The sequence below is a fragment of the Armigeres subalbatus genome, chromosome 2, assembly GCF_024139115.2.
Source record: "Armigeres subalbatus isolate Guangzhou_Male chromosome 2, GZ_Asu_2, whole genome shotgun sequence".
In the NCBI taxonomy this organism is placed as follows: Eukaryota; Metazoa; Arthropoda; class Insecta; order Diptera; family Culicidae; genus Armigeres; species Armigeres subalbatus.
Window position 1 is genome coordinate 319,216,630 of NC_085140.1, and position 12,619 is coordinate 319,229,248.

Genomic DNA, 12,619 nt, shown 5'->3' on the forward strand with positions numbered 1-12,619 from the left:
AACCATTAAGCACTTTAATAAGCCTTATATAAACCATATAATAACTTTCCAGTGCCTATAAGCTATATAATTGATTTTCAAGTGCTTATTGGCAGTTTAAACTTCAAGCAGTAAAAGAAGCCGTCTATCGGTATATAACGCTTCGATGCAATGCTGATCAGCCCTGTTGATACAAGCCGAATAAGGGAACTATCTTTTCTAATTTAGAGCTACAATCTATGACGTTTGAGTGCAATCAATAACAACAACGCATAGAATTTCATCATCTGTCTCTTTTACTCGCATTTGAAACAGAGATTGTTTTTAAACCTGTGATGTATGCCATTCAGTAATAATGGTAATAATTATGATAACGATTATTATCATTTGTATAGGGAAAGAGAACTGCAGCAACTTATGCAAGGAATATGCCTTATGAATGATTAATAAGCTGTAGATTTAGTCTAGAGCGATATTTATTATTTATCTCTTAAAGAATGCTTTATAAATACGATAAAATTTCCATGTAAATTAGTTACAGATTCATCATGTTTTTATTTTACCTCGCCCTTGATGTGGAGGCAAATAGAATCCTTCAGTTTATTTACCCTTCCCAGACATACATCTACTCAATTCTTTGGTAGATCAGATGGCAAACTCAACAACCGAAACCATATCCTCCCACCAAACACAGCAAGCGGTTCAAATCTGGAAATAAAATATAATTAACAAAAAATATCAAGTCTCCAATGGGAAGAAAAAAGAAAGAACGAATTAAAATTGTAAATAAATATTTTTCGTTTCATTTTTATTTTCGTTCCATTCCCACTCGTCTAAAATTTTTGACATTTTTGTCATAGGCGTGGAAAAATAGGTAGGGGCAAGCAGTATATCAGCCAAATAATTCGCCAAAAGTGGCTTTTGAGCAGCACTACAGCGTAGTTTAGGGTTTAATAGCACTGTTAACCATGTTCTAAATACGGCTATAGAACCGAATTAAAGTCATTTTTAACGGCTTAATGGTTACTTGGGTCTGCTTTAAATCAAGTGGGGGTCTTAAAGATTCGAACATCATTGAGGAATATTTAGAAGATGTAAGTTTGTGATACATGAAGTCGAAACTAAATAAATTCTCGCTTAACTTTTCAAAAGGACCTAAGTAACATTTTTTTCATGAATTATTTTGAATAGCGCAATCAACAGAAAAACATGAAAGCTTTTGATTCTTTGACTCAAATTAATTCATGAAAAAAATGTTACTTAGGTCCTTTTGAAAAATTAAGCGAGAATTGTTCGATCGCTCCTTATTTTAGGATCTATAACTTTGAAAAATCTGAAGGGTTATGTACAAGACACGACCGCCCAACGTAAACTACGTAGAACAGTCTGGTGCATTGAGGAATGTAGTCATATTTTAAGATAATTCATTCGATTACTTATGTCACTGGTTTAGAACAAAATTACCATAACTTAAAATATAAAAAAATGTTGGATACCGTAGTCAGGGGTGACGTCCGAGCCCTCACCGACAGTCTGGAGGTCGGATAACAAAATCGTTCAAAAAGGTCACTCATAATTCAGTTTTATCCAGCTTTCCACGCTCGCCATAATGGCGGATACTATAAAAAGTTTGACACTAACTGCTTCCAGACACTGAACTGAAATCATCGTCTAAGCATGCATTGATGTTCTTCGTCGCCAACGACAACCCAAAATTTGTTATTTTTTCGTCAACAATCTAATCGAGTATCAAACTTGACACTTTTCACATTTTACATGATTACATTTTAATTTTTAATGCTTCATTTCAGAAATAGAAAAGGTTTTCTGACAAAGCAATGTAAGGTGAAATTAATTTCGGATACCCTTGCCATGGAAAAAAATCTTCTGGATTCGTTCTGGAGTAGAGAACCAACATTACATCTGAAGGAGAAGGTCTTTGCTGCTTTGACACTGGAAGTTCTGCTCCGTCTCAGAAGGAGTCGTGTCTAAGCCTCAAGCTGATGGTATTAAGTTAACGGAAGCTCCCGGGTCATTCTCGAACAGCTGGCGACCTTCAGTGGTTTGATTTTGTCGGCATAGAATCTCTGGGAATTTGCTGGAGCTATCCGTCGGCTTTAGACCAGCCGTCGCGAGTGGTTAATTTCTGCTGCAGGAAACGCCGCAGCTGGCCCGGGGCTTCGACAACTCCTTCCACAGCACGCCGTATTGATGGGAGGAAGGAATTTTTTGTCAGCGAGGAAGTGATGCTAGGACAATCTGACAAGTACGACGTTATGCAGGATAAGGTTTGCTCTGTGACCTCACGGCAGAAAACATTCAAAATGGGTTCTCTGGCAAAAACACATTCCACTTCACGCCATTCCGGTTTGCCTAAAAACTTCTCGGAATACGACCGCTAGACTTTCCAGCAGAACACTTACTGTCTCTATTCGAGTGTTGGCTATTTTATCGTCTTGCGTTCGCCTTCCGTAGCTGCCCTGTAGCTGAGTTACTACATATGTCACCGCAAATATACTCAACTTATTCGTACAATAATCAACATTGAGATTTACAATGAACGATGGATACTTTTATAACAATTTATATAATACCCACACCAAAATTAAATATATAGTTACAAACCACGATCGGCATGAATTTATTGTTTCTCCATACTTTGTATGCAATTGGGTCTACTACAGCATTGTTAATAAGGGTGTGCTGTATGGCGTCCATATACAGATAAGTCTGACTTGCGGTTAGCGGCAGTTTATTACTTCATGTTCATACAGCCATCCATCGGCACCTTACGTAAACTGAGTTGAGGATAAGTCCTAAAGCTTATTTAAAAAACAAATTGTTGACATTCGTATTGACCATATATAGTACAACCTTCTAGCGAAGGCTAGTCGACTTATGAACCCTACTTCAACTCTAGTCACTGCATTTATGCAGCATCTAACGTTTCCGACGACGGATTGCTTATCAAGTTTCTCAAATCAAACCGCTGAAGGCCCTACAGAACTGCCCTATGGATTGGTGATGACAAGCAAGGGTATCCGAAATCAATTTCAAGAATCACCTCACACTGACACTGCGATGACTGAAATGAGATTTCTGAAATAAAGCATTAAAAATTTAAATGTAATCATATGATAAATAAGAAAATTATGAAGTTGGATACTCGAGTGGATTGTTGACGAAAAAATAACAAATTTTGGGTTGTCGTTGACGACGAAGAACATCAATGCATGCTTAGACGATGATTTCAGTTCAGTGTCTGGAAGCAGTTAATGTCAAACTTTTTATAGCATCCGCCATTATGGCGAGCATGGAAAGCTGGATTGTTCTCAGATACATTAAATCTATTCTACAAGCATTCTATGTAGTTGAAACAGTGACCCATTCCTACCCCCATTTGACCCGTTGTATCCCCGACGACGGTACGATAACTTAAAATTTTAACTTTAAAACCCCAAGTGGTAATAATGCTTTTCGCAATTCCAACTGTTGCGTTCGACTTAGAGTAAAATTAGTAGGGATTCAGTTTTATTCCAAATTTTCGCCAACTATTCTAGTTTATTTGTAGTAATGTATAGGTGGATATAGTGGAGTATGTTTATTAAATAATACTATTCTGAAATAAAAATAACTCACTAGCGTTACATGGTTATGATATCCCAAGCAGCACACGTTGAGCCAATCTTGTTGAAGTAACCATATTGTGAGAGAATTCGGGCATATATAAGTTACTGTGATCGATGTGCAATATGTTTGTTGCTGGGGGTGTATACTGGTGAGTGCGTGTACCACGATTTAGCGATTTTACGACAGACAGAAGAATCTCTGCTCTGGCTACGGACAAACAGGTACCTCTGTCCAATAGTAGTCAGAGCATCGAGTCATCACTGGTGGAAGAATACGAGCCTTGGACCTTTGGCAGAATCTCAGCCTTCTGTTATTTGGAGTGACCAGGAATAGTTGGCAGAGAAGGGATAGTCGTATTGTTGAGTCCGACAAAGAAGCGCGAGTCGATAAAATCCGGTTGCGCCAACTAGAAATCAACAAATACTAACCATGTACCGTTTTGACTCATATTCCGAACTTTAGCTTTTAAAAGCCCATTTTAACTTTATTCGTGTAATTTTCTCCAAAGGAGTTTGAATTTGTTTGTTATCTTGATCATCAGTGCGGAAAACCAATGACAGTTTTAGTTTTAGGGCGCTAAAACGTCAGTGTTCGGAATATGAGTCATATTCGGGATTTGAGTCAGAACGGTACCAAAAACCAAGCCATTCGGTTGAGATGCGCCAGAGTAGTAAACGCTGCGGACGGGAATAGGGTATTTGTGCTATTTTATTACAATCTAACTCCCACTATCTGGCAGTGGCATTATGGATAACATATTCGTGCAACCATATTATTAATATGATTGCAAGAATCTTAGATCCGGGAGCAAGAAAGTAATAGTTCTATGTTCTATTGTAACCTATAGCCCGTTTCAATAAAGTATGCGTTCCGAAGCTATAGCCGTATACAATAAGCCCCGCATGATTGTACCCACAGAGTATCTGAAGTGCATTCAAACTTCCTGAATTAAAATTGAAATCTTTTGATTTTGGCGCATATTTAATAATAAACATATAATTCACAATTTGCAGTTTATCATAAAATGGCTTACCATTTTCCTAAGTTATCTTTGAATCGAACATGTTTGTTCATTTGCATTGCGATTATCGCATTATGACATTGCATTGCCGTTGCTAACAATCGATCATCCTATCTTTGCACAAATATGCGGTTGTATGTATATCGCCGACTGCGGTCACTGCTCTGGCCCTACTTTTTGTGGCAAACTGGTGCGAAGCACCGCACAAAAAGAAGAGCCCAAAAACCAACTACACTGAACGACGGCCGAATGAGACTCACGTTGCGAACTGGAAAAAGAGGTGCTGCCAAAATGGTCCAATACCCTACTTTAACGTTGATAATCAAATGTTTCAATATAACTGGAAAATTGGTGGAGAATTTCCGAGTCGATTGATATATAAATCTCAAAAATCCATCGAAAGATGAATGCGCTATTAACGTTCAAAATCTTACATGATTTCGTGACGGTCTCGGATTTGGAAATTTTCATTTGTCACCCTGTATCAGAGTCTTCCCCTTAGACGTAGTTTACGTCAAAAGTAGCCTCACACCTCGGGAATTTGGTTCGCGGAATTTTTCCCCATGCATTTTTGCATATGCGATGTTTTCGGGATTTGGGCACGGAAATACAAAATCCTGGCCCCATTTGAAATGCACGGGGACCAAAATCCGGCAGAAAATTTTCCCGAGGTGTAAGTTGTTGGAATATTAGGTAGTTTGCGACGCTTCGCTGTAGATCGAAGATGGATAAGAAGCGGGCGCCGGTTAGTTGTAGTTGCTCTTTGGTATAGATTAAGGAAGTTTGTTATGGATTATTGTATATAGGGTAAAATGCCCAATAGTGGACCCCCTAGTAGCGAAATTTTGCTCTTCCTGGCATAAGGAGTGGAAATTTTCAAAATATTATTTTGCGTGATATCTAATATCAAGCTCTGCATCTCCTCTTTCCGATACATACATAAAACGCTCAAATACTCGACGTTATTCTTTGAAATTAACATTGTAAAGTCGGACTAAATTTTCCCTATAGTAGACCACCTGGGGGTCCATAATAAGCAATTGGTTCCCTATAGTTGACACTTCATTTGATTTTCATGTTTCGTTTCGGTGCGTTCTTCTTCCTAATTATGGACCCCCCAAAATATTCCTATAATGGACACTCTCGTGTTTATTTTTTATAGAATTGTAAAAAATCATCTAATTTTACTTTCCATAGCATTTTCAATGCATGTAATCAAATCATAGGACTGTAAGGTAGGTTCTTCCGATGGAATTTCATACCAAATGTTTCCATTGTGCCGTAATAATGAAAAAATGTCTAGAGGGTCCACTATTGGTTGGGGGTCCACTATTGGGCTTTTTACCCTACCTATTGTTGAATAAAGAGAACTGCAGCTGCTGGCAGAAGTATCAGTCAGTAGCCTGCCGTGGTGTAGAGAGGGAACTCTATTTTTGTTTGTTCTTTGTGAGGGGGTTCCCTTCTACGATCAACATAAGGTGGACTTTACACCGCTCGCGGAAAACTGGATTCACAAACTTTCAGTCATTTCAAGAATTCAATAAGAATAATGGGAAGGATCTTTTGGTTCAGTGTAAACTGGTTGTAACAGAGTTGTTGCAGATAAACGCAACAAATGGCAACAAAGATGTTGCGCTGTATTGCGTCAAACATGAGACAAAACGGCAGTTGCAACAATTCTTAAGGCTTTGGTCCGATTCGTGAATTAAAATCGAATTAAACTTAAAAGTGACAGTTCGGAAATTATGAAATCCCCCGCTCATAAGAATGGCTGGTGCTACCCAGCAAGACCAACAAAACATCTATCAAAAATGATTCAATATCTGTCAAAAATAATCTTGCTCTGCAAGCAGGGTTATTTGGAAATTTTTGAACTGTCACTTTTAAGTTTAATTCGATTTTGATTCACGAATCGGACCAAAGCCTAAGTATCTACGGAAGGAAGCGATTCAAATATGACGTCCACTACTTTTTAGGATTTCTAGACTCCCTCCCCCCCTCTGTCACGCTTTTTTGTATACCTATAGTACATGTACTGTCACAAAATCTTAGACCCCCTCCCCCCCTAAAACCTGTGACATCATTTTTGAACGACCCCAAGGTAACTGCGTGGCTTTAGTTACCGTTAAATTAAATGTTACACATTGTAATTTGTAACTTTTATTAGGAACGATAACCGGTTAGTTTACACTTTGTTAATTACAGACAATACATGAATAATGCCGAAAAAAGGACAACGAAAAGCTACCAAAATGAAGCGGCGATCTGTAAACAACGAACAAGCAGAACTTCAAAAAATACTAAAAGGTAGGTTACAGTACATACTGGACTTGACTAACCCGAGGCTGAGACCAGGGCCCTGTAACATAATCAGACTAATAATATTAGGTGGTATCACTACTAGGTGAATTAATTTGTGAACGTTTGTTTCTTTAAAGAAAAAAATATTTTTCTGCCCGGAATGAAGCTCAAGGAAATGCGGGATCTCTATGCCGTTCTCCAAGAATCAATGCTGGATAACGAGCTACATCAGAGAATCAATGAATTTAATGGAAGCTTCACGAATGTGGTAGAGGACAAAATTCGTTAGGACAGATAATCTGTACGAACTAATCAATTCCTTAAAAATTTCCTCAGGATGCAGTTTTGCGTGATTTTATCCCTCTGGATGAGCCGGCTGGCGCCGTAAATTTCATCGTGAACCCAACCACACCACCAGTGATTCGGTCACCATCAAAAATCGTCGGCATTTCCGAATGTTCGCCTTTGACATCACCCGCAGCCAGAGACGTGACAGAAATTCATGCTAGAAAATCAAACGGTGCGGACGACAGCGACAGCGATGGATTGTATTCGTTGGAATTCCCGTAAGAAAGTCATAATTTGAATAAGTAGTTTTTCCTATGATATGGAAATGCTAATATCATCTTCCAAACTTGGACGTACATGTTCATGATAGTATTAGAGGCGAAAGTATAGAATTGATAGTTCCGTTAGGATACGGCAGGCATGAAGAATGTTTTTATAGATATGTGCCATCACAAATATTGCCCTCCGCTCGCTTTCAAATCGACTTCTATAAAAACATTCTTCATGCCTGCCGTATCCTAACGGAACTATCAATTCTATACTTTCGCCTCTAATGCTATCATGAACATGTACGTCCAAGTTTGGAAGATGATATTAGCATTTCCATATCATTGTAAATCGTTTAACTTCACGTAGAAGTAACACACACGAAATCATTAATTTAGTTTTTCCTACCAACTCATTAACATTTTAGAGGACCGAGTTGTCGCGTTATACACGTTGTAGAAGTCGAGATTCACGCTGAGCCTCGAGGGCAAACAGCAGGTGAAGATGAGAGTCAGCAACGTCAAATGATCTTCACTCGAAAGCAAGTCAAACAAGCTGGAAACACGTGGGACTTGATTGACCGATTAGTCTAAATCGTATTCGAACTCCTTGTTATCATACGGAAGGTGAGTAGTTCAAGCGTTATCTATTAATTTATTAAATTCATTTGTTATTTCAATTCAATATAACATATTTTGATACAAACATAAGAAAATTTATACTCAATCTTATACTCATGCTCCGTAAAACATTCCTCCTCAATGTTGTGTTGATCATCTTACTATATTTTGGACTTCTTCTTCTATGGCTCCAAGTTCCAACTGGAACTTGGCATGCTTCTCAACTTAGTATTCTACTAGCATTTCCTCAGTTATTAATTGAAAGCTTTCTATGCCCGCCATTGCATGAGTATGTATCTTGTATGGTAAATACAATGGATACACTATGCCAGGGAGGAGAGAATGTTTCTCACACGAAAACATCCTAGACCGGACCGAGATTGGCGCCAAATCCATTTAGTTCCAAATAACTATCAATTTGTCAAAACTCAAATGGGTCGGCATCGGAGTAAAATTTTAACCACGATGGGAAAATAACCATCGAACTGTCAAATTTTAACTAAATGTTAAACGAATTGCTCGAATGGTTCACAGCCTAAGTCTCTATACAAAACTCTGACCCTTTATGGACATGAAGCATGGACGTTAAAAGAGGCGAACCGGAGAGCTTTCGGGGTTTTCGAGCGAAAAGTACTGCGCACAATACTTGGAGGGAAACTAGAAAATGGTGTGTGACGCAGATGCATGAATTATGAGCTGTATCAAGTATACAAAGAAGAAAATATTGTGAATCGTATAAAATACGGCAGACTTCAGTGGGCTGGTCACTTAGTGCGAATGTCGGAAGAAAGAATAGCGAAAACAATACTAAACAGAGAACCAGACAGGGACCGGCGACTTCGTGGAATGCCACGAACACGCTAGCTGCACGCGGTGGAATCAAACCTGGGGACCCTGCACCTAAGTGCGTACTCTTGCCCCACTCTACTCTACTACGGGGTAAGATGAGCATTCCTTCCTTGTTACTAAGATGCACTCGATGATAAAAGGATATCTTGTAATGATTTAGGTTTGAACAAGCAGAGGTAACAACAGAACAGTAACAGGTTTTATTGAGACGTCCGATCAGTTTGGGGTACAAGTTGGATCTAAGAACAATATTAATTTTTCCTAACAAATTGTCTAGCGTTGCTATGCAAGCTTTGCAGCTCAATGGTAATTAGAGGCTCTATATACGATTGCCTACTACGACAACACCCCCTCTCAATCGGTCAATCCTATTCCTTCACACAGCTTATTGAATAAATTGTACCGCACCCAATGATTTTGTGAATAAGTCTGCCAGTTGATTCCTCGTTGTAAAGTTCAAGGAAAACGCACTGGTCTGGTCAACAGTTGCTACAGAAGAGAGCATCTATATTTATTTTACCCAACAGCAAACTTCTCATGTTTATGTACAAGTGTTTCTTATATAGGCCTTTTCATGTGACACTGCCGAGACTGCACTTGTTTACAACCGCTGAACAGGCCTGCAAGTCCGAAGCTGTCACTTTCATAGAAGAACTGTCAATTGACGATAAAATCAGCTGTTTTTAAACGTCTCGTGAGAAGGCCCATACCTAGATTTATTTATCAGGACTATGACAGTTCTTATCTGTCAATTATCTGAACTAGGGATAGGAATCTGAACACGCTAAACATTATTTATTCTTTCTTGAGATGCTCAATCAGCGTCAGCATATCCGACCAATGGTTCCGCAGAGTCGTCCCGTGTGTACTGCAGCTGTTTTGATTTTGATCCCTTCAGGTAACGTACTACACGCTTCAAGCACTGCCATTGTGTGGTTGGTATTTTTTGCTGATATCGTCCCAAAAATCCAACGGAGAAACATAAGTCTGGTCTGGTACAAAGCATTATGTACATGATAGTGCCTAGAAGCTCACGGTAAGGTTCATCGGTTGCATATTAGCATCCCGAGGAACTTGCAGCTTCTTTTCCATAGTTTTTTTTACAGGGTTGCAGTCTGTCATTTTGAATCGAGCCAATAGTTTGTCGATATTCACTCCCTGTGAAAGATTCAGGGTGCTTGTCTGATGATTATATGCAATTTTTTTTTTCAATAAGTTCATGTTTCTTTCCAGGTATTTTCTTAAAATTTAACATGGTAAGTGTTTGGCCAGTTGGCCCTTCAGCTTTAGTTCTATGTTTTCACAGTTTTATTCTAATTTATGAATTTAAAAAGTTTTCTAGTTTGGCAATTTAGCCTTTAGGAGGCATTGATTTGTTTGTAAAATTTGATAACCTCACTACTATGTACACTAATATTTACAATAAAAATTTGATAACCTAGATTGGAACTAGCGCCCTAATTGGAGCCTGATCCGAATGCAAGCAACGGACCCTAAACTTTCCTTTACACTCACCAAAGAGTTCATTTAAGGTTTTATACCCGGCCAGACGGTGGACCTCGGATGTTCTTGTCCTGGGAGGGGTGTTGAGGATCATCCTCAGGAATTTGTTTTGGACCCGTTGAAGTTTGAGGTGGTGGGTTTTAGCGCAGCTCTCCCAGACCGGCATGCCGTATTCGATCACAGGGTGGATGATTTGCTTGTAGACAGTAGTTTCAACAAAACGTTACACTTTGTCACCGTTTTGTCAACCTGTTGCCTGGAAATAAGCTCGCTGTCGAGGTTCAAGCCAAGGTAGTCGACCTCATTGGCCCATTCCACAGTCGTGCCATTGAGGATGATTTTACAGTCCCCAGGCGGAACATGTTTAGGGGATTTAGAGTGGGGGAAAATGATGACCTGGGTCTTCGCCGCGTTGATACAGATCTCCCAGCTGGTGAGATATTCTGTCAGGGCATCCAGGCCTGGGAGTTTTGCCACTAGCGCTCTGATCACTCTACCATTGTAGACGACGGAGATGTCATCTGCGAACAGACAGAATGCCGCCTTCTAGAGGCTCTGGCATGTCGGAGGTGAAAAGCAGGGGCCCGAGGATACTGCCCTGGGGGACGCCTGCAACAATGTTGTGCGCATTGGAACTCGCTCCGCTGTTTGAGACCCGGAATGTCCTTGCCGACAGGTAATTGTCGGACCAGGTAGCTGGGAAGATTGTAGCGTTGTAGTTTGTACACCAGGCCAGTATGCCATACATTGTCAAATGCCTTCTCGACATAGAGTAAGGCCATGGCAGATGTTTTAGAGACAAACTTGTTCCATCTGAGGACGTTGGTAACTCGAGTCAGTTGGTGTACAGTTGACCGACCCCGTCGGAAACCAAACTGTTCCTCGAGCAAGATGTTGAGATTTTCGGCAGACTCAAGTAACCTGTGATGAATAGCTTTTTCGAATAGCTTGGATAATCCGGAGAGAAGGCTGATGGGACGATAACTTTTGGGAGAGGAAGGATTCTTCCCAGGCTTCCGGATGGGGATGACTTTCGCTGACTTCCAGGCCGATGGGAAGTAGCTGACCCGGAGACATTGATTGAAGATCAGCGAAAGGTGCTCAAAGAACGGAGCACTCATGTGTTTGAACTCGAGATTCAGGATGCTGTCGAAGCCTGGGGCCTTCATGTTCTTCGATGATTTGATATAGGCCGTCAATTTGCCAGCTGAGATCTCCAACTCCTCCGAGAAGTCGTTGGGATTCAAATGGATGTTGTTAGCATGCTCGTTGACGGCTGCTTCGTGTGGACTGACGATGTTCTGCCCAAGATTGTGTGAGCTGACGAAGTAACGACCTTCAGCGACCTTCTCTGCAGAAGTTATCAAGCGATCCTTAGAGCCATTATTGTCTAGTGGCATCAAAGGGCATGAGCAGGACAGGGAACAACTTCGAGCTACTTCGAGCTGCTCTTTGGACAGCACTATTTTTTTTTTCAAAATCAAAAGTAGCCCAAAAACACTAAATTGACTTGAGCCACCTCGAAATTTTTATCGAAATTAGGTGAAAATTTGACAGGAGACTTGTTTTAGTATAGGAAGTGTTATTCTGGGCTGACTGGTTGAGTTTTTGATACTTTTTGAAAACAAGAAGAGGTCTAATGTATATGTGTGTGCAAAAAATGTGAGAAACGCTATTAAGCATTATCCATTTTGCTATATTCTAATAGTATCATTCGACGAGGAATCCGATCGAGCGAATATTGAAGTTATTCGCTCCATAATTATGGATAAACACTGATTTTCCTCAATGGTGCTCCTTGAGAAAAAATCCAGAAATGTTTGCAACGCATTAGAATAGATGCAAATAAATGCGAATTGATGGAAATAAAGGAATCTATATCCCTAAAATGCTATTTTGACCTCTCAAATGTTGTTGCTTTCATTGCATTTTATAACATTTTAACAAACATAGAACATTTTTTTAAAGTAGATTGCATGTAAATTATAATTAGACTTCTCACGCAAAAAAATATTGCAGTCGAAACTACTATTCCGAGGGTTATTTTAAGAATATGCACCGACGATTTTCAGCAGAAAACAAACCCGTTTGATTTTACCATGCGCGCAGTAAAAATCAACTGTGGTCCATGCGGAATGTTGTCACATGAACTGAAACAGTG

At 39.7% G+C, this 12,619-nt stretch overlaps 1 protein-coding gene across 3 annotated transcripts in view; it reads left to right on the forward strand.

Moving 5' to 3' along the window:
- LOC134212660 (uncharacterized) overlaps positions 1 to 8,201 on the forward strand; it is a 328,376-nt gene extending 320,175 nt beyond the window's left edge. The window contains exons 1-5 of one of the 3 annotated variants that reach the window (XM_062690704.1): positions 6,731 to 6,776; positions 6,836 to 6,937; positions 7,069 to 7,199; positions 7,268 to 7,497; positions 7,914 to 8,201. In XM_062690704.1, coding sequence (XP_062546688.1) covers positions 6,850 to 6,937; positions 7,069 to 7,199; positions 7,268 to 7,497; positions 7,914 to 8,079 — 615 coding nt within the window. In that variant the 5' untranslated portion in view covers positions 6,731 to 6,776; positions 6,836 to 6,849 and the 3' untranslated portion in view covers positions 8,080 to 8,201. The other 2 variants (XM_062690705.1, XM_062690706.1) reach the window with 2 other exon arrangements.
- Positions 8,202 to 12,619: the final 4,418 nt, after the last annotated feature.